This window comes from Pongo abelii, chromosome 16, assembly GCF_028885655.2.
Source record: "Pongo abelii isolate AG06213 chromosome 16, NHGRI_mPonAbe1-v2.0_pri, whole genome shotgun sequence".
NCBI lineage: Eukaryota > Metazoa > Chordata > Mammalia > Primates > Hominidae > Pongo > Pongo abelii.
In genome coordinates this window covers 79,459,469-79,479,957 of record NC_072001.2, presented here as the reverse complement: position 1 = coordinate 79,479,957, position 20,489 = coordinate 79,459,469, and the positions used below count along the sequence as shown (strand labels likewise).

The 20,489-nt window shown below is 53.1% G+C and overlaps 1 protein-coding gene across 1 annotated transcript in view; it reads right to left on the bottom strand.

Moving 5' to 3' along the window:
• TMEM266 (transmembrane protein 266) overlaps positions 1–20,489 on the bottom strand; it is a 91,554-nt gene that overhangs the window by 12,120 nt on the left and 58,945 nt on the right. The window contains exons 7-9 of the mRNA XM_054531659.2: positions 20,242–20,380; positions 15,686–15,801; positions 794–983 (exon numbers count right to left, since the gene is read on the bottom strand). Coding sequence (XP_054387634.2) covers positions 794–983; positions 15,686–15,801; positions 20,242–20,380 — 445 coding nt within the window. The remainder of the gene's footprint in view (positions 1–793; positions 984–15,685; positions 15,802–20,241; positions 20,381–20,489) is intronic.

The following is a 20,489-nucleotide window of genomic DNA, read 5'->3' as shown; positions in this document are numbered from 1 at the left end:
GGGTTTTGGGTCCCACAGCCCGAGTTCCCAGCCCAGCACCACCATTTCCTGGCTTGGGTGGCTCCGTGCAATTCCCGAAACCTCTGAGCCTCGCAGCAGCCCTGTGAGGAAGCCTCAGTACTGCTCCTATTTGACAGCTGGGAAAACTAAGGCCCCAAGAGAGTCCCATCACATAACTGGCTGATAGAAGAGTCGGGATTTGAATCTCGAAATAACTCCCTTCCATACAGGACCCTACCCTGGGCTATGGCTCGTGTTCCCATCTCCACTAACATCACCGTCTCGTGAATTCTCACCGTCTGCAAGGCTCAGGCTCTGGGCTGCTGTGGCCCCGGGCCTGGACTTGTTTGGGCCCCAGTAGGTGGTAGTCCAGTAGGAAGCCCCAGACCTCTCTCTGGAAGCCTGGCTCTGCCACTTATTAGCGATGCGCCTTTGGACGGCTTTCCTGGGTCTCGGCTTCTTCAGTCATACAACAGGAAAGTCACACCTCCTCCTCCGGCTACCGCGAGGACAGGGACTACACCGCACACAACGCACGCCGGTAGCCACAGGCATGAAATGGGGACGAGTCATTTCTAGTTTGGGTCGGTGGCTGGACTACATGCTCTCTGCTGGGCTCTGACAGGCAGTACCGAGGCTACTGATCTGAGCGTGTCCCCCAGTCACGAGTGAAGGAGGGGCACACACCTGCGAGGAACCCCATCCACTCTGCGCACAGTTCCGGGGCGCGAGAGGGAGGCGAGGGGGACCCCCAGCCGTGACACTCTGGGGCCGGGTGGAGACCCGGGCTTACCTTGCGAGGGCTGCAGCTCCTCCACGACGCTCTCGGCCGCCGTCTCCTCGTCCCACGTGCCGGCCTCCACCACTTTGAAGCGGCTGCGCGGCTGGCTGAGCACGTGCGGGGCCTGGAGCGCCGCCTCGCGCTCAGCAGCCAGGTCCAGGTCCTGCTGCGCCAGGTGCGCGCGCAGCTGCCGGATCTCAAACTGCGGAGGGAGACGGGCAGGGCTGGATCAGCGGCGAGGGGCCGGCGGGGGCCTCCAGCCTGACCTCTGGGCGCTTTGCTCCTGCATGGCGGCGGGGTGGGAAGGACTGGGCTGAGCCTCCCGCAGCTGGATGATTCCTTAGGAATCTCCCAGCATCGCGGTTCGCAAGAGCTTCTAAGGGTTGCGGAGCCTTTTCCAATCTGTGCGATCCTGCGTCTCAGGTGCCTTGCAGTCTGGCCCCCATCTCACGGATGCCCGGGAGAGGAAACACAACGTGTTTCCTTTGTGGAAAGGCCACTGGACGGGGAGTCAGGAGCCCTGGGTGCAAATTAAGTTCTAGCTCTTCGCCCAGATGTGTGACCCCAAGGGGTGCTCGACAACATGAAAGCCTCGTTCAGAACAGGAAACCTCAGGACACCCAGGGCCCGCGTCCCAGCCTGGGGACCCCATCCTGGCGTCACTGCCCGCTGGTTTGAACACTGGCTCGTTTTCTCCACGAGGAGGCACCCAGGATCAGACCGATTCAGTCCAAGCCGTGTGGCTTCGTGGCCCTGTGGCCTTGAGCAAGTCCCGTCACCTCTCCGGCCTAAGTTTCCTTTTCTGTAAAATGGGGTTTTCACCTCCTTGAGGACTTGGGTTGCTTCCTCTTAAGGGCTTTCTCCCAGGTGGAGTGGCAGCCTATTTGAATGTCCTGCATTGCACTTATCACCTTCTGGTATTATTGTGTATTTAATGTTTTGTTGATTTTACTTTTACGAAGGTAAAACACACACACAACTGAAAGCATTCATGAACTATAGGGTGGCCAGGCAGCAACCTGGCCTTGTAAAAGCTACACACATTTTAATTTTGTTTTACTTTCTGTTGGGGAAAGCTTCTTGGAAAGGCTTCCAGATACCTCTTGGGTTTGTGGCTGAGATGGCTGTTCACACGCCAGGGCCTTCATGGGACATCTGGGCCAACGACAAGTTTGGGTCTGACATTGCAGGTCCCGGCCGCGGGCTCGCGGGAAGGAGGGCCTTCACCGCCACCTAGTGTTCCTCGCACGCCTCGCACCGCTTCTAAACGGAGCGAGTCGGGAGGGCGGACAGAGAATACCACGCCCGGGCGCCCTGCCTAGGAGGTTACCTACTTACCAATGCCGCCCAAATGTACCTCGCCAGCCCTGACCCCTCAAACTGGGGTGTCAGACTCTCACCGCCAATGCCTCCATGACCGTATCACTTTTACAGGAGTTTCAAAATCAATCTGGTCAAAGCAGGACTTCTCACTGTCTCTCCAAAGCTGTTCCTCAAGTGTTTTCATCTCATTTTAGCTGGAGCCAAAAATGCAATCACCTTCCTTGCTTCCTCGCTTTCCCTCACCCCAACATCCCATCCATCCCCCAAGTCCAGCAGCTATCCCGCCTCCCTCCACCTCCACTGCCAGCTCTGGCCCCTACAGCTATGGCTTCTGCATCCCTCTGCCATCACTCCAACAGGACTCAGGGGGACTCTCCTATACCCAGGTCAGATCATGACACTCCTGTCCATAAACCTCGATGGTTCGCCACCCCACCTGGGAGATAGCCCGAGCTCCTCAGCCTTGGCTTACAAAGCACGTGCACCATCTGGCCCTGCCCACCTGGCCAACTTCGTCTCATCCTCTCTCCCGTGATCTGACCCCAAGACACAATCCTTCTTCTGGTTCTGTAAAGATACCAAGCATGCGCTGGTCTCAGGGCCGCGTTCTCAGCTGCTTCCTCTGTCCCAAATCACATGGTGGCCCCCCTCAGAGGGGCCTTCCCTGACCCGCCACCTAGGGCAGCCCCCCAGGCACTCAGTTGCATCAGCCTATCTGAATTCTCTGCATTGCACTTATCACCTTCTGATATTATTGTGTATTTATTTTAATATTTTGTTGATTTTAGTTTTATGAAAGTCAAACACATACAACTAAAAGCATTCACCAACAACAGGGTGGCCAGGCAGCAACCTGGCACTGGACAGCCTCCCAATGTCAGTGTCTATAGGTTTGGTCTCTGGGACTGCAGGTTTTCAGCTTCCTGCCTGAGGCTATAATTTTGGTTGCCTCTGTGCTGGGAGTAGGGCAGGGGAATAGGGCAGAGGGTCCCACTTTTAGGGGGAAAGATTTTCATTTAATCCTCATTTTCAGCCCTCCACCTTTCCCCAGGTCCCTGCCTAACCCAGTGCCCACATGCAGAGCTCCCTGGTTCATTTTCTCATGAGGACAAACCCCTTGACTCTTGCAGGGTGGGGGAGCTCAGTCTCCTGGCCATGCAGGATTTGGGAGGGTGTCTTGGGATCTCAAATATTATGCATGCAGACCTTTAGCCACCCCCACCCAGTGTCGGCTTCACACTATACCCCCTTCCTCCCAGACTCTCAGGGGTTCTGAGGGGAAAAGTACTGCATTTCCCTCACTGTCCTCCTCTGTGAGCACTTCATTGACACATTTCCCACTCTGCTCAATCAGTTACCACTATCTTGTCTAGTCTCCATTTCCCCCCGATTCACTAAAACCTCTTTCCTCTTTGTCCTGATAGACAAGACTTAGAGACCTTCCTTCCTTCCCTCCTTCTTTCCTTCCTTCCTTCCTCCCTCCCTTCCTTCTCTTTCTCTGTCTCCCTCTCTTTTTCTTTTTTTGAGACAAGGTTTGTCGTGATGGACAGAGATCTTCCTTCCTTCCCTCCCTCCCTGCTTCCTTCTTTCCTTCCTTTCCTTCCCTCCCTCCCTGCTTCCTTCTTTCCTTCCTTTCCTTCCCTCCCTCCCTCCCTTCCTTCCTTTCCTCCCTCCCTCCCTTCCTTCTTTCTCTGCTCCCTCTCTTTTTCGAGACAAGTTTGTCATGATGGACAGAGACCTTCCCTCCCTCCCTTCCTTCCCTCCCTCCTTTCTCTTTCTCTGTCTTTTTCTTTCTTTCTTTTTTGAGACAAGGTTTTACTCTGTCTGCCACACTAAAGTGCAGTGGCGTGATCATAGCTCACTGCAGCCTTGTACTCATGGGCTCAAGTGGTCCTCCCACCTCAGCCTCCTGAGTAACTGGGACTATAAGCACGTGCCCAGCTAATTTTTTTGTTTTTATATTTTGTAGAGACAGGGTCTTGCCATGTTGCCCAGACTGGTTTCAAACTTCTGGACTCAAGCAATCCTCCACATTCCTCAGCCTCCCAAAGGGCTGGGATTACAGATGTGAGCCACTGTACTTGTCCAAAGGATAGTTTCTTAATTCTTATGCATTTATGATTTTGTTCTTTACTATCATTCCATTGGGGTTTGGGAAGGGAAATCAGATAAATATTTGTGATCGTGCCTGATATGGTTTGGCTGTGTCCCCACCCAAATCTCATCTCGAATTGTAGTTCCCATAATCCCCATTTGTCGTGGGAGGGACCCAGTGGGAGGTAATTGAATCTTGGGGGTGGTTACTCCCATGCTTTCTCATGATAGTGAGTGAATTCTTACAAGATCTGATGGTTTTGTTTTTGTTTGTTTGTTTTTGAGACAGAGTCTTGCTCTGTCACCCGGGCTGGAGTACAGTGGCACGATCTCGGCTCACTGAAACCTCTGTCTCATGGGTTCAAGTGACTCTCCTGCCTCAGCCTCCCAAGTAGCTGGGACTACAGGCATGTGCCACCACGCCCAGCTATTTTTTGTATTTTTAGTAGAGACTGGGTTTCACCATGTTGGCCAGGCTGGTCTCGAACTCCTGACCTCGTGATCTGCCTGTCTCGATCTGATGGTTTTATAAGGGGCTTTTCCCCCTTTTGCTTGACACTTCTCCTTGCTGCTGCCATGTGAAGAAGGATGTGTTTGCTTCCCCTTCTGCCATGATTGTGAGTTTTCTGAGGCCTCCCCAGCCATGCTTCTGCTGTGAGTCAGTTAAACCTCTTTCCTTTATAAATTACCCAGTCTTGGGTATGTCTTTATTAGCAGCATGAAAACAAACCACCATTTTTAAAGGATTATCAGTTACCTCTTGTTCAGCCCCCAGTGGTGTTCCAGTGGGGTGGGGTGGTGGGGGAAGGCATACTCCTCGTATGGCTGATTTCAAGCTACCAACAAGACGCCCTGGGGGAAATGTGCACAATGGGTTCTCGTGAGCAAGTGAGAGCTCCAGCGCACCCCTGCTACCCTCCACCCCCAGGAGAATATCATCGGTGAACCAACAGGGGTCTTATCTGTTGTGTTGCCTGGTGTGCAAGAAGCATTCAATAAACATTGCTGAATACACGAACAAATCAATGCAGGAAACCAGTTAGCCTGTTCAACTCCCTGGCTTCAGACTGGGCCCTAAATCCAACCACCAACTGAGCTGCACCCCTGTCCCAAAGTTAAGACAAAGACTGAGGCCTCGTGCTGGCTATGCACTGAGCCCTGACCCTGGTCACACACTGAGCCCGATGCTGGTCACAGACTCAGCCCTAACTTTGGGCTCACACTGGGCTCAGACATGAACCTCGACAACCCAGCACTTAAAACACTCAAAGGTGGCTGGAGGGCTCACAGAGTGAGAAAGCGAGGCTAGCTCATTATAGGGCAGCCTTTATGTGCAGGATGACAGGGTGCAAGCCAACCCTCTGGCTGCAAGGTCTCAGAGGCGACTGAGGGCCCATGAGGCAACTCTCCCAAGCTCTGCCGGGGGAGCCCCTCCTGCCCTGCTGATCTGAACCTCCCATGGGCACACCCAGCCCACTTTCTCCAAGGCCACTCATCGAGGCCTGCAAGCCAGCTAATGGCTTCCTGGCCGCTCTGATGGGATGCATTATTGATGGCTTGTAATTGATATGGAGCTGCCCAAGAGTGTCCCGCTGGAATTCAGGCCAGACAGCCAGAGGCCAGGGCTTGCCCAGCCCCAGGCCCACATGTGCAGACGGAGGCACATACACAGAAGCAAGTTTCAGCTAAAGAGATGAACTCCAAGTGTGTGGCAGTTCTCACATTCATTCATTCAGTAGGAAGTCAAGTAAACCATGGTGGGGCGATGTTAACATTCTGTTACAGGTTTTGGAATGAAAATGCCTTCCTCAGCTTGCAGGTAAAACCTGGCTAGCCCCAACAAGGGGGGCTGTCAGCTGCATTGCAGGGAACAAGTCGCCTCCGAGAGCCAAGCACAGCCCTGGGGTGGTACTTATGGCACGGGAGGCATGGTGTGTACAAGGGCCAGAGGGCCAGAAGGTAAGGGGCTGGGGAGCTCAGCCGGGGCCCCACCAGGCAGAGCCCGGAGCCACAGTAAGATGTTTTAAAGAACAACCAGAAACCACTGGAATCCTCCAAACAGAAGGGTGGAGTGGTGGGAGTGGCGGTACACAGTGATCCAGATGGGCATTTTGAAAGGACCATGCTGACTGCAGAACGGAGAACAGATTGGATGGGGCCAGAGTGGATATAGGAAGGCCAGGTGGGAGGCTACTGCAGCAGTCCATGCCAGAGACGAGCAGGTATGGATGAAGGTGGAGACGGAGATAAGATGAGGGATAAGAGAATTACCTCGGAGGTGCGATATCAGCACATGGCATGGACTGGAATGGGGGTGAGGGAGAGAACAACCTGCTTAGGGGACAGATTTTGGCAAGCTTCACACCCAGAGGGTGTGGGGTGGCTGGATGCTGTCCATCGTGCCCTGAGAAGGAATGACTGACTCCTCAGAGGGGAAGGGCACATGGGTCAAATGGCTCTTGGCCCGGTCACAGGCTGGGACAGCCCAGGGGGCTTCAGGAGGTGCTAGCGGGACCCTCAGAGCTGGGCTCCTGGCTCCTCCTATGCTTATCATGGCCACATGTGCCTCTGCAGTGTTTCCCAGGGGCCCTAGGACATTGGGGCCTCATGAGTCAGATCGGGAACTGAGGCCCAGAGGTGGGAAGGAGCCTCCTGTGCTGGGAGGGAGGGTGGGGGAAAGGCCAGGACCACATGGTGCGTCAGAAGCAAAGCAGGGGCCACAGCCCACGCCCCTGGCTTCCAGCCCCCAAGACCTTGAGCCAGGGAACTTGCAGCCTTATAGGCAAGATGGAAGTGACTCAGCCCAGCAGAATCCAGGGCAGCTTGAGGGTAGCAGGGGCCAGGAGAACAGAAAGTCACCAGAGGGAAAAGCAGGGGCTGGAGGCTGAGCTCTTGGCCCATCACCCCTCCCTCGCCCTGACTTTAGGTGAGCCTCTTTTCTTCCCCGGGCCTCGGTTTCACTGTGTGTCCAATAAGGCAAATGGACTCACTGAATTCCAAGTCAATGACAAGCTCTGTACCAGCTCCAGGACCCCACCTGGAGGGAATGAAGTGTAAGTGCAGTTAAGGCTTGGTGCTGTCTTGAGGGCCATCCCCTACTCCCTGCCAAAATGTCCCATTCCCAGAGAACCGTCTCTTCAGAGAAGGATAACAGAATCCACAACCTCTAAAATGCCTCATCAATGATGTGTAGCACACCATGAGAACCATTCATCATGCAAATAAGCAGAAAAACATGATTGGTTATCAAGCCATAAAACAGTTAATAGAAGCTGACCTGGGTAAATATTTGAGTGAACAGACAAGGACTTCAAAATAACTACAATTAATATGTTAACAAAAATAGGGGAGAAAGACAGACAAAATGAGCGTAGTGTTTCAGCAGAGGGTTAGACTCTATAAAAAGAATCAAATCAAACTTTTAGAACCTTGATATACAGTATCTGAAGTTGAGTAGTTGGTTGGACGGGTTTAACAGGAGATTGGACATAGTAGGGTTGTTGAAGACAGGTCTATAGAAAAATATCAAAACTTACAGCCATTAAAAAAGGAGAGAGGGAGAGAGAGAGAGAATGAATAGTGGAGCAGAGTAGGATCTAAGAGAAACGTGAGACATAACCAAATGGCCTCAGGTACAACTGGAGCTCCAAGAGGAGAAGAATGAGACAGGTGCAATGAATAAAGAAACCATGGCCAATAACTTCCCAAATCTAATAAAAAAAGATCAACAAATTTAAGAAACTCCTAAGCAGAATAAATACCAAAAAACCCCACAGAAACCCACACGGAAGCACCATGCAGTCAAACTGCCGACAACAGGAAGAAACACAACAGGACGGGGCTCCCCAGGGCTCACACGGGTCTGTGCCTTAGGAAAAGAAGGTGCATGGTGGCTTTGATGAAGCAAATCTTCCACTGGCAAATGGGCCCGGTGGGAAAAAAAAAAGACCATCCCTAGGCTTGGGAAGAATTAAAGTGCAGTCACAGCCCCATTTAGTGTACATCATTAGCTAAGTATTTCTAATCAGATAACCTGCCCAGATCATCTGGGATCCATAGGGAAGCCCGCAGTATGCATTACTGGAGTGAGTCAGGCCCCTTCCATTGGGGCCGGGCTTTTAATGCAAGCCCAGGAGGGGTCAGACCCACCGGGGCGGCAGGACGGGCACACCCAGCGCTTCTCCGCCTTTAATGGTCCGGTTGCGGAGTCCAATTGACACGGTCCTTGTCCTGATCAATGCACACTTTGGCCAGAAGCTCGATGGTATCTAATGCAATAGCAGTAATTCTGCTCCATCCTATTAGTGCTGTTTGCAAGACTGCCCTGCCTTCAAACCCATCTGCTGTTGGGATAGCATCCAATGTTTATTTCCATTAGTTTCGCCATTGTTGGTAACAATAAAAATCAGGAGACAGTTGCAAACTAATGATTTAGGAGCAGAGTAAAGCTGAGATCGACCTTGGCCCCTTTCCATCCACTGTGAAGATGACTGGTAGTTGGCCATAAATTTAAATTATGGCAAAAGGATAACATAAGTTATTCCTCTGATGGCTGATTTTATCAGCTAAATAGGCTTGTCATTAAAGCTATCGGCTGTTTTACAAATCACTTCCCATCTTAAAAAAAATTTCACTTCCCACAGTGGAGATCCTGAACAATCCAGGTAACAAAGGCTATTGTGCTGAGCTGGGGACTCGTGGCCTCTGTAGGAAAAGAATGAGCTCTCTGGAATGAGCCAGCCTCAAGCCCCGTCCCCGGAGCCAGCCTCAAGCCCCGTCCCCGGAGCCAGCATGGAACCACGGCTTTATTCCTGCTATTCCTGCCCTTTGGCCCCTTTTCCGAGCTGCTAGCCCGGCCTCAAAGGCGAGTGACCTACGCAGAGCCATTGGCATTCTCTCAGGGGTCCAGAAAACCAGGGGGCAATGGGGTCCAGCGAGAGGTCAGGATGGGGAGATGGGCCCTGGCTCCCAATCAGACCACCCACCACCTCCCACGTTTGCTCTGGCTCCTCCACGTGAAAGACAGAGAAGGGGATGGAGGGAGGGGCATGACAGCTTCCTCTCCCCACATCTTCCTCCATCAGAAATGCCTACAGCTTGCAGGGTCAAGATTATCATCTTGTTTCTTCAGGAAACAGGCCAGGGAGACATGGCATTCCTCCAGGAAGGACTTTGATAAGTGTGGCTGTGCCGCCTGCTGTAGTGGAACCGGGAAAGGGTAGAGAATGTTGTGAGCCCATTGGCCTTGTCTTATGGGATGGGTGACTGTGCAGGCGACTGTTTTCTTCTTGGGCACAAAGACCACTTCTGACCGCATCTGGTGCCCCTAGTTGGTACTGTGCAACTGACTCCTGCCAATAAAACGGGGGCAGAGCAATGTCACCATTTTCAGTCCTGGCCAATAAAAACCTGCTGTGTTTCGGAACTAGAGCGAGATCCCACGCATGGAGGTACATAAAACCTCAGAGGTGGTTTCGTGAGATGAGTCAGAAGAGTATATCGTTGCATTGATTTAACTGCTGCATCTAAAATGGCTTTGGTTTCTGAAGCAGCCAAGACAGAGGGAGAGACAAGGCGTCCACACCGTCTCTCTGAAGGGCAGCCTCTAGCATCGTGACTTTGGAATCCATCTGTGTACCAGCGAGCCTAACTCGTAATGAAATTCTGGCCAGGATCCACCCCTCACCAAAAATGAACAAACAAACAAACAAACAAAAAGAATGGAAAAGAACTTCCACCTAAGGAATTGCTGAATTCAGGGGTCAGAGGCCATGTGCTTCTATCACAGCAGTGGGGAGTCTGGAAGGGACTGCAGAAGGCATGGCCAGGGCTTTGGAATGGTATGACTGACCAGCAGAGAGACCTCCTCCCCTCCCGGGATCTTCTAGGCGCTCCTCCCCAGGTAGGAATCTGTTAAGGATGAGGTGTGTCCACAACGAGAAGAGATCATACGAATGAGGGAAGCAGTGAAGCCTGCTTCCCTGTCAAAGCCAGAGGGCCCGTGTGATCCAGGAGGGAAGGCACTGGAATGAGCGACAAGAGACCTGTTTTCGTCCTGGCCTCATAACTGCTGTGCCACGTTGGGCCCACCTCTCCCTTTCTCTGAGCCTCAGATGCCCCACAGGTGTGGGCCTGTGACAAGAAATGAACTGCTATGTAGCACAGAAGAGGAAATGAATCAGATATTCATGCAAGAAACCGGCCAACAGGCTCACCTGAGAGTCTCCACAGGTCACGGTAAGAAGCAACATAATCTTTCTTAAAAAGTTAAGATGGGCTGGGCGCGGTGGCTCATGCCTGTAATCACAGCACTTTGGGAGGGTGAGGCGGGTGGATTACCTGAGGTCAGGAGTTTGAGACCAGCCTGGTCAACATGGTGAAACCCCATCTCTACTAAAAATGCAAAAATTAGCCGGGCATGGTGGTGGGCGCCTGTAATCCCAGCTACCCGGGAGGCTGAGGCAGGAGAATCTCTTGAACCCGGGAGGCGGAGGTTGCAGTGAGCCAAGATGGTGCCACTGTACTCCAGCCTGGGCGAAAGAGTGAGACTCTGTTTCAAAAAAAAAAAAAAAAAAAAAAAGTTAAGATGAAGAAACAGAGTAACTGTGCAGTGGAGACACCTGACCCACGCTGCCCCAGCCAGGTGATCCAGGTTGCATCACAGTGAGAAGTCACGTGGCCAGTGTGTCCTCTTGATGTGAGACAATGAGAATGGCACTTTCCTTCTGCAGTCTTCCTCCCAAAACCCACAACCCCACGCTTACCCTGGGAAAAACATCAGACGAATCCCAACGGAGGGGCAACCTGTAAAACAAAAACACCCGGCCAGTGCTCCCCAAAACCCTTCAGGTCATCAGAAACAAAGTCTGAGAAATTGCCACAGCCAGGAGGAGCCTAAGCCGACTGAATGTGATGTGGAGCAAATAGAGGACATAACAGATTAAATACTAAGAAAATCTGAGTACCGTATCAATGTGGGTTTGTTCATTGTAACAAATGATACTAGTGTATGACGTTAATAACAGGCAGCCGGGCACAGGGGATACAGGGAACTCTGCACCTGCTTCACTGTTTTTTGGTCAATATAAAACTGTTCTAAAAAATAAAGTTTATTTTTTTAAAAAGAGCTGGGTGAAGTTGTGGCAAATAGTTGTACAAACACACCCCAGCAAGAGAGCAAGGGAGTAGAAAGTGGTTTTTTTCTTGTTGTTGTTTTTTTTTTTTTTTTTAGAGACAGAGTCTTGCTCTGTGGCCCAGGCTGGAGTGCAGTGGTGTCATTACAGCTCATTGCAGCCTCAAACTTCTGGCCTCAAGCAGTCCTCCTGCTCCTGCCTCAGCCTTCCAAAGCACTGGGATTACAGGTGTGATCCATCGCGCCAGGCCAGGTGTTGTATTTATTGGTAAATGTCAATTTTTCAGGCAGCGTATGTGAATTCAGTTTGGAAATGTCTTCATCATACTCTGAGAATTCCAGCAAGGAGACAGCAAGAGTTTGTCACAAAGAATACTAGACTGTCCTGGAACGGGGTTGGGGGGTGCCATTGAGACAGCTGAGGGGAGCCAGGTCTGTGCCTGCGGTATAAAATACCCCGTGCATAATCTGATCAATGTTTTCGCCGAGTGCTAAGAAGTGCCATGAGTAGGAAAAAGGAGGCTCAACATGATGAGCTGGAAAAGAACAGTGTTCACAGTTAGGACGCCTGGTTCTATGCCCCCCTGGACTAGCTGTGTGCCCCCAAGGACAGCTGCCACTGCTCAGTTTTCTTATTTGTAAAATGGGTGTGTGGGGCAGGTGTGGTGGGGCTGGTGAACTGCGGGGTCCACTTCCATTAGTTGCTACCCATCATGTGTCAGGCCTTAGGCTACGATCTCATCGCCATCCTTTGAGGATTCTATTACTACACCCATTTTTCAGATTAGAAAAACCAAGGCCCATAGATGTCCCATTAATGCCCAAAGCCACAAGGCCAGTAAGTGTTCTAAAGAGACACACCTGGGTTCGAAGCCAGCTCAAAGTCTATTTAGAACCAAGTCTATTCTCAACCATTCCATGGGCTGCTGTCTCCAAGGGTCTAGCCATCTCTGACATTCCAGGGCCCACCGTCTCATTTCCTCCAGGGTATCTGTTACCCAGTCAGGTCTCAAACCAGGTCTGAAAATACAGCTGCAAGTGAGGCGTCTGTCTGCTTTGCTCTGTGGAGCGGGCACCACAGACTCCAGGAGAGCAGCCCTCCTGGTCCCTCTGGCCAGGCAGCCCCCCACCCTCCCTGGCGGCCCCACTGGGAGTCCAGCCTGTCTGGCCCTTTCTGCTGTCTTAACTAAGATGACAGGCTTCAGGTGTTTTTTAAATTAAAATGGTTCGTTTCTGTTCATCTCTTTTCCAGATGTCACTACCTAGAGGGAATCTGTCTTTATTTATTGGCTCTTTCCTGTGCAGAATGCAAGGGAGTCTCCCTCTGGCTGAGACCCCTGGGAAGGAGGCCACATGCGGAGGTGACTTGAACCAGGACGGCAGGAACCTGGGGTCCCCAGGGGGCTCCAGACAGAGGTCATGGAGCCCTGGGAGGTGGGGCTGCCGTTAGGATTTTCTCCTGGCCACGTGGCGCATGTGTGGCTGAGGTGAGGCGTGTGGCAGGGTCAGCGCGTTCCCTGCTGGGCTGGGAGGCTGCGAATTTATGAGGGGCGGATGCAGCCCTGTGTCCGTGTCTTTCACGTTGCCAACTGCAGTGAAGTAGAGCATTTGTTTTCCTATTCAACAGCAGAATGAGAACTGCCTGATCGGCTTCCAGCCGCTTTCTAGATGACACCCTGCGCTTTCCTTTCCCCACTTCCCTGCAGCCCCCTCTGCCTAAAGCCAAGCTTCTCCCACCTTCTTCTCCAGCCTCTGTCCCCAGTCTTCCTGTCTGCACTCTGCCCTCTCCATCCAGCCTCCAACAGCAGCCAGAAGGTTCCATCAACAACTCACATCTGAGAGATCCCCCAGTCCTGCTTTTAATCCTCCAGGCTTCCTCTGTCTCAGCAGGATAAAGCCCAAACTCTCTGGTCAGCCACAGAGCCCCTTCCCAAGCCTGCCCCCAATCCTGCTGCCTCCCTCTGCTCAACTCTAAATGGACCCAAACCCCCGGGGCACTGCACCCACTCCCACACCCCACACTGTTCCCTCTGCCTGGCAGCCTTCTCCCCAGGGCTCTGCTCCACATCAGCTCCTCTGGAAAGCCTTCCCCACCCTGGCCTGCAGAGCCCGAGACGTGCCCGTGTGATGCAGGCATTGCACCAGATTTCCACTCCCTACTTATGGGCTGCCAAACCCCCTGAGTCACCCAGAGCCCCGTGAGGATGAGGGTCACGCCCTGTCCTAGGCGGCATCTGCATGCCCGGCACAAGCCCAGCACAGAGCAGCTCTGGACGGTGCTGGCTGACCACGTGATATGGCAAGAGAATGAATGAAGCTGATGCCAGCTCCTCAGAAAGGGAACGCTTCTCTTCCTAGTCTAGGATTCCATAGCCTGCCCTGCTCTCAGGACATCTTGGACAACGTGCCCCTGAGGGCCATGTCCCCTGATGACCCCTCTTGTCACATACAGGCATTCTGTGCGAAACAAAAGGTCATAGTGTTCCCAAAGCAGATAAAAAAATTGGTTTCCTGACAGACATTCCGAGGGGATGATTCTGAAGACACTGTGTGCGTGTTCCTGTGGGGACATTTCCCAGGATCACTTTGTAGTGACATTCCACAGACGTGCCCCCCACCCCAAAACTGAGAGGTTGGGGTTGGTCAAGGAGCCAAGAGGTACAGTGAATATGCATTTACCAAGACCCGCAACAGAATACACATTTACCAAGACCCACAACGTACACTGAATACACATTTACCAAGACCTGCAACGCGCGGAGTGCTGGCTGGGACCGGATGTGAGTTGGACAAGGCTTGCCCTCAGGGGGCATTCATTTCAGTGGGAAGAGCTGCCCCAGGCGTAAAGGAGCACTGACCATGGCAGTGAGTGCCCAGTACCCTGTGAATATGGACAAGTGAGGGCTGCTGCAGGGCTGGGGGAGGAGGTGCAGAGGCTACTGGCGGGGGGAACACGCTCTGTAGAGAGGCCAGGACTTGAATTAGACAGACAGAGCTTGCAAGGGGCGGGGATTCAGGCAAGGGGCACAGCGCAACCAAAACCCAAGGGGTGGCATGGCACAGGGCTTGTCAAAATGACAGGTGACTCCACTGGGCACAATCAGGGTGTTTATGCACCAGACACATGAGAGAGGAGGTTGATGGGACGGGCAGACACATAGTGGGCCCGTACACCAGGTGAGACCTCAACCCTGAGACCCCCTTGGAGACTGCCTGGGCACCCAGCAATGGGGGAGGAATAGGGAGCCCAGGGCTGCCCATCCTCACTGCACGGCAAGCCAGAAGGGCTCAGTGCCCACATCAATATGCGGCCATGGGCATTCCTCCACTTTCACTGGCAGGACATGGGCTGGAAGACAGCCCCGTGAAGAACTCGCCTGGCCCTGGGCACAGAGAGCCACAGGCTTAGCGTCTCTGGCTTGCGCAGCTGGTGGCAGTGGCCCTGTCCTCTCCCCAGAATCCATCAGGCAGAATGGAAATGACCATGCATGTCATTTGGCCCATCCCCCACATTCCCACCACCTTGCCAGTCCCCTCAGTAGCATTCCCACCTTACAGCCTGGGACCGGACTCTTCCCTGCACCCTGAGCTGTGCTTCTACAGAGCTCTCAGCCTTGCTACGGGATCCAGCAACCACCCACTCCTGAGTACCCCAGTCCCCCTCCTCTGAACTCCCCTGTTCCACTCACATGGGAGCAGCAACCTCATCTTACAGAGGAAGGAACTGAGGGCAAAGGGGTGGCCTGACTTGGCCGGAGTCCAGCGGGGGTGGGAGCAGCAGGGCTAGGCCTTGAATGCAGGTCTCTGGATTCCTGACAGGGTGCCCCCCGCCCAGCTGCCAGTCCCCTTTGCCTCTGCTGAGCCCATCCTTGCAGAGCCCATCACCTGCCTCTCTGAGTCTTCATCACAGATCCTGGAGGGTAGAGAGCACCGCTAGCACCTTTCTGGGGCTCTGGGCGTCCCGTGTGGCAATGGGCATACCATGGTGCCCAGCAACCCTCAGCAGACAGAATTAGTCACTGGCTTTAGAGACCGACCATGTCTCCAAGAAGACTCTGATGAACTGAGTGGGCGACTTGGCAGGCTCAGGTTGGGGAGCTGAAGAGTCACCGTGCTACAGTGGAAAGAACCCTGGCCTGGGAGTCTGGGTTGAGTCCATGCCTGGCTGGGCTATACATCAGAGACCCTGGAGATGTGTCCCCTTCTCTGGGCTTCAGGTTCCCCATGAGTCCAACAAGGGGCTGGAGAAACTCCCTGACCTCTGGTGCCCCGGCAGCTCTAGCAACCCGTGGCTTTAGGCACTACCAGTGTCCCCAGCAAGACCATGGACAGAGCCGAAAGTGGCAGTGCATTACCCCTTGCTCCTGACAGATCTGCGTCAGCCTCTCCAGCTGCTCATCTTGGATAACCTTGGCCTTCTCGTACTGCTGGATAACCATCTCCATCTCCAGCTTCACTGGCAGGACGTAGGCTGGAAGACAGAGACAGCCCTGTAAATAATTCAGCAGTAGCAGGGCTTGGACTGGGGAAGGGCGGGCCCAGCATTCAGCCAGCAGCAGGTTCGAGGCCCTGGGCCATTTCTGTGGATCTAGAAGGGGAAATGTCCAGGTACCCGACAGCATCCAGAAAGTACAGAGGGCCACAACCTTCACTCATGGTGTCCAGGGTAGCTGTTTTCCTGTGTTCCATAGTGCTAGAACCCATACTTTTGGGCTGTGTGCACAGCTGCCTGGAATAAAGACTATTTTCCAGCCTCCTTTGCAGCTATGGGTGGCCACAAGACCACCCTCTGGACCATAGGATGCTAGTGGAGGTGGCATGCAGCAGCTGCAGGAGCCTTCTTCACAAAGGAGCTGCGGCCAGTGAGGATGGGGCGGCCCTGGAGCCTGCACACACTGGCGGAAAGAAAAACGGTGCAACCACTTAGGGAAACAGTTTGTCCGTTTTTCAGAGTGTTAAACAGAGAGTGACCATATGACCCAGAAATTCCATTCCTAGGTGCCTTAGGGGAAGGAAAACATGTGTCTTCACAAAAACTCGCACATAAGCATTCATAACAGCATTATTCCTAATAGCCAAAAAGTAGACTTAACCGAAATGTTCATCAGCGGATGAATGTGTAAACTGTGGTCTAGCCACGCAGTGGAGTACTACTTGGCAATGAAAAGGGGTGCAGTCCCGCCACCAGCCACAACACAGATAAGCCTCGAACACATGATGCTGAATCAGAGTGGCCAGCAGAGAAAAACCACATGTCGCATGATTCCATTTATATGAAATGTAATGGAACAGAACAGGCAACTCTATAGAGATGGAAAGCAGCTTAGTGCTTGCCTAGGGCTGAGGCGGATATGGGAAGTGACTCTGATGAGTGTGGGCTTTCTCTTTGGAGTCATGAAAACACTCCAGACTTAGATTTTTTGGTGATGGCTGCAGAACTCTATGAATATACTAAAAACCACTGAATTGTGAACTTTTATTTTGAGATGGAATCTTGCTGTCACCCAGGCTGGAGTGCAGTGGGCGATCTCAGCTCACTACAACCTCCACCTCCCAAGTTCAAGTGATTCTCCAGCCTCAGCCTCCCGAGCAGCTGGGATTACAGGTGCCCACCACCACGCCTGGCTAATTTTTGTATTTTTAGTAGAGACGGGATTTCACCATGTTGGCCAGGCTTGTCTCAAACTCCTGACCTCTAGTGATCCACCCGCCTCAGCCTCCCAAAGTGCTGGAATTACAGGCGTGGGCCACCATGCCTGGCTGAATTGTGGACTTTAAATCGGTGGATTTTATGGCATGTGAATTATATTTGGATGACAATGTTTAAAATGAGAAGGCAGTGGGCCTCCCTTTTGCCTCTTTATCCTCTTCCCTTCCTCCTTCTTCTTGGCTAGGATGAGGATGTGATGGTTGGCATGGAAGCAGCCATCTTGGACCATGAAGTGATGTTGAAAAGTAGGCTAAGTGCAGCAGAGCAACAAAACAGAAAAACAGAAGGAGCCTGGGCTCTTGACTACAGGGAGTAAGTGACTGTAGTCAAAGCCATATCTGTCTTGGGCCACCTTCCTACGGACCTTTTTTTTTTTTTTTGAGACAGACTCTCACCCTGTCACCCAGGCTGGAGTGCAGTGACATGATCTCAGCTCACTGCAACCCCTACCTCCTGGGTTCAAGTGATTCTCATGCCTCAGCCTCCTGAGTAGCTGGGATTACAGGTGTGCGCCACCACACTCAGCTAATTTTTATGTTTTTAGTAGAGACGGGGTTTCACTGTGTTGACCAGGCTGGTCTCAAACTCCTGCCCTCAGGTGATCTGCCTGCCTCAGCCTCCCAAAATGCTGGGATTACAGGCATGAGCCACCATGCCCGGCCTGCAGACTTTCACATGAATGAAATACACTTCTGTGTTGTTTAAGACACTGTTATTCTGAGTCTGTTACTCAGATGATCCTATTTATAACGGATATAGTGAGACCCAGAAGAGAAAGCCTGGCCTCTGAGGTTGAGGGCCCCGTGCTCCACCAGCCAGCAGTAGTCCCATGGACACCTGCCTTGGTGGTTCTGTGGGCTCAGAGTAGCTCTGGGCTCCTGGGAAGTCTCAGTGTCCGCTCCTGACTGTAACACAGCCTTTCCCCTCACACTGTTCCCACACCCCTCAAAATCCAGCCCTTCCTGACTCTTCAGAAGCCTCGGTCCCATGCCTCTCTTGCCCCTAATTTCTAGAACCCTCCACATTTCCTCTCTCCAAGTCTCCTTTCCACCCACAGCCTCTGCACCTCCAGATGTTTCCTGGCTGTTGCAGGAATCAGCAGAGAAGAGACATTGGGACTTTTCTGCTTGCTTCCAGACTTGAGGGCCGGCCACGTGTCCCTGAGACCCATCTCCAGGTCCGGAGGCCACCCCAAGCTGCCGCTGCCTCCTCAGATCTCTGCTGAAGCCAGTTCACACCCAGGGTTAATTTGCAAGAGTAGCAAATTAACGCCCATCTGTTCACCAGCGTGTCTCTCTCCTGAGGCTCCCGGTGGCTCCGTGATGCCTGATGTGTCAGGAAAAGGGCGGGACAGCTGGGAAGAGCGTCACAAAGGGGGCTCTCAAAATCCATTAGTCTGAGGGTGTGCAGCTGTCCACAGCTGGAAGAAAGACCCAGAAGGCGCTGTTCCTGCCCTGAGTGGGGGTGGATGTTCTCATGGACAGAGCCAAGAACAGGGCCCTGAGCAGACTGCCGGGAGTGAGCAGCCGAAAGAGCGCTGGTGGGTGTCAGGGGTCCTAGGCTCCACTTCTGGTTCTGAGCCTGATTCACTATGTGACCCTCATCCTTCTTAGCCTCAGTTTCCCCATCTGTCAAATGAGGGGAGTGAACCAGGTGATCTCCCAGAGCCTCCCCAGCCTTCCAAAGGCTTCTAAAGTGAGACCCAAACACATTCCAGTTTGATGAAGATTCCCTATTAGGGGATCCCTGACAAGATGGCAGCATCTTCATCAGGATGAAATCCCACAGTGTTCGCAGGGTGCAACACAGGGTGAGGCCCAGGGAGAGGGAGCCCGCCCTGAGGATGACAGCTTCTGCCTTGCACCTGCTGGGCAAATGCTGGCAGAATATTCTCATGGCTACAATTTCTATCATCTGCAATCAAAATTCAGGGCTGGAAAAGACCATAGCATCTATCCCAGTGGTTTTAAAACTGTGCTCCAGAAGGCCTGGCAGTTCCTTAGAGGTGCCTCAGAGGGCAAGGGAGAAGGCAAGTAGGTGGGCTATGAGGCCCCTCCACTCCAAGTAAGCCAAAGCAGCTCCACTTGCAGTCTCTTTTACAGATCGGGTATGATTTTGTTGAAGAAAGGGCTTTGCTGTCAACCAAATCAAACCAAACCAAACCAACAAAACATCCTGGGAACCACTGTCTATACAACCTCCTGGTCACTCTAGGGGGACCTCTCTTGGAGGCTGACCAGCCCACTATGAGTGGCTCTGTTCCTTATCTGGCTGAGGTGGGATGGGCCTCTTCTTCCTGTCCTCAGGGACCAAGGACACCCTCTGGAGCCCAGTGACTTGAGTCTTCCCCCTTCCATAAGATGACTTCAGTGTCCTGCCTGTGTCGTCATCCTCTGGGTCACCCCCCACCCCCAGTATCCTGCACCATTCTTCAGGGGTGGGTTTTCTGTCCCCCATGTCCTCTGGGCCACACACTCTGGTCTGTCACCACCTTCTGGAAACACAGGAGCCACCCAGGTCAGGGCACAGCTTTCCAGACAAGAGTGGCCCAGTGGGGAGGCAATGATAAAGCAAAGACAAAGGAGTGGACCAGATGCTTTCTGCGAATGGAGACCCAGGGATGGAAAGGCATGTCACTAAAGATGACAGAAGCACAGGCCAAAAGCCAGCCCCTGCCAGCAGGTCCCTTCCCTACTTGTTGCAGGTCAATGGGCTTGTGGGCAGCCAGCTTGTCCTTGGTGGACTCAAAGGTGAGACAAAGCCTGCAGGGAGCAAGGCCTTGACTAGATGACCTGGATAGAGCCAGTGGTGAGGCTGGCGGCCATCGGGGAGCCAGCAGCAGGTGTGCATCGAGACACCCAGGGTGTAAAAGTCTGCTCCTTCCAGAATGGCAGGCCCTGCTCTAAGGGCTTGCATGGAGGCTGGCCCTCCCAGGCTCACAGTAAACAGCTGCATGGGAATGAACACATGGCCCCTAAATGGGAAGTGGGAAGCTCAGCGTGTACGTGCGACACCCTGGCAGTGTGCGTGAACGCGTGACGGTGAGTGAGCAGGATAGCTGGCCCCTCTCCCTGCTGACAGTTTCACCTTCCATCCTGACGCCAGCAGGGCGTACCCCCATCACACGACATCTCCTCTCTCAGTTGAAAGCCCCAGTTTCTGGAGCAGCCCCACTGACCACACCCCCCTCGGGCCACTCACCATCAATGACCCTCTTTACCCTCCAGATCCGGAGCATGATGATGAGGCTGATGGCGTCCCAGGGGCTCCTGGGTCCATTGGCCACAGTGGATGCCACCATCGGAGCCAAAGATAGGATGATCACAGCCCCGTCAAACACCTGTGAGAGGAGGCCCATTTCAGTGCCCTGGGCCCTGCCGCGTGTCCGGGACCAGGGGTCAGTCAGGCAAAGCAGCTGCTGCTGCCCAACTTCTCCAGCAGCCCGGGCC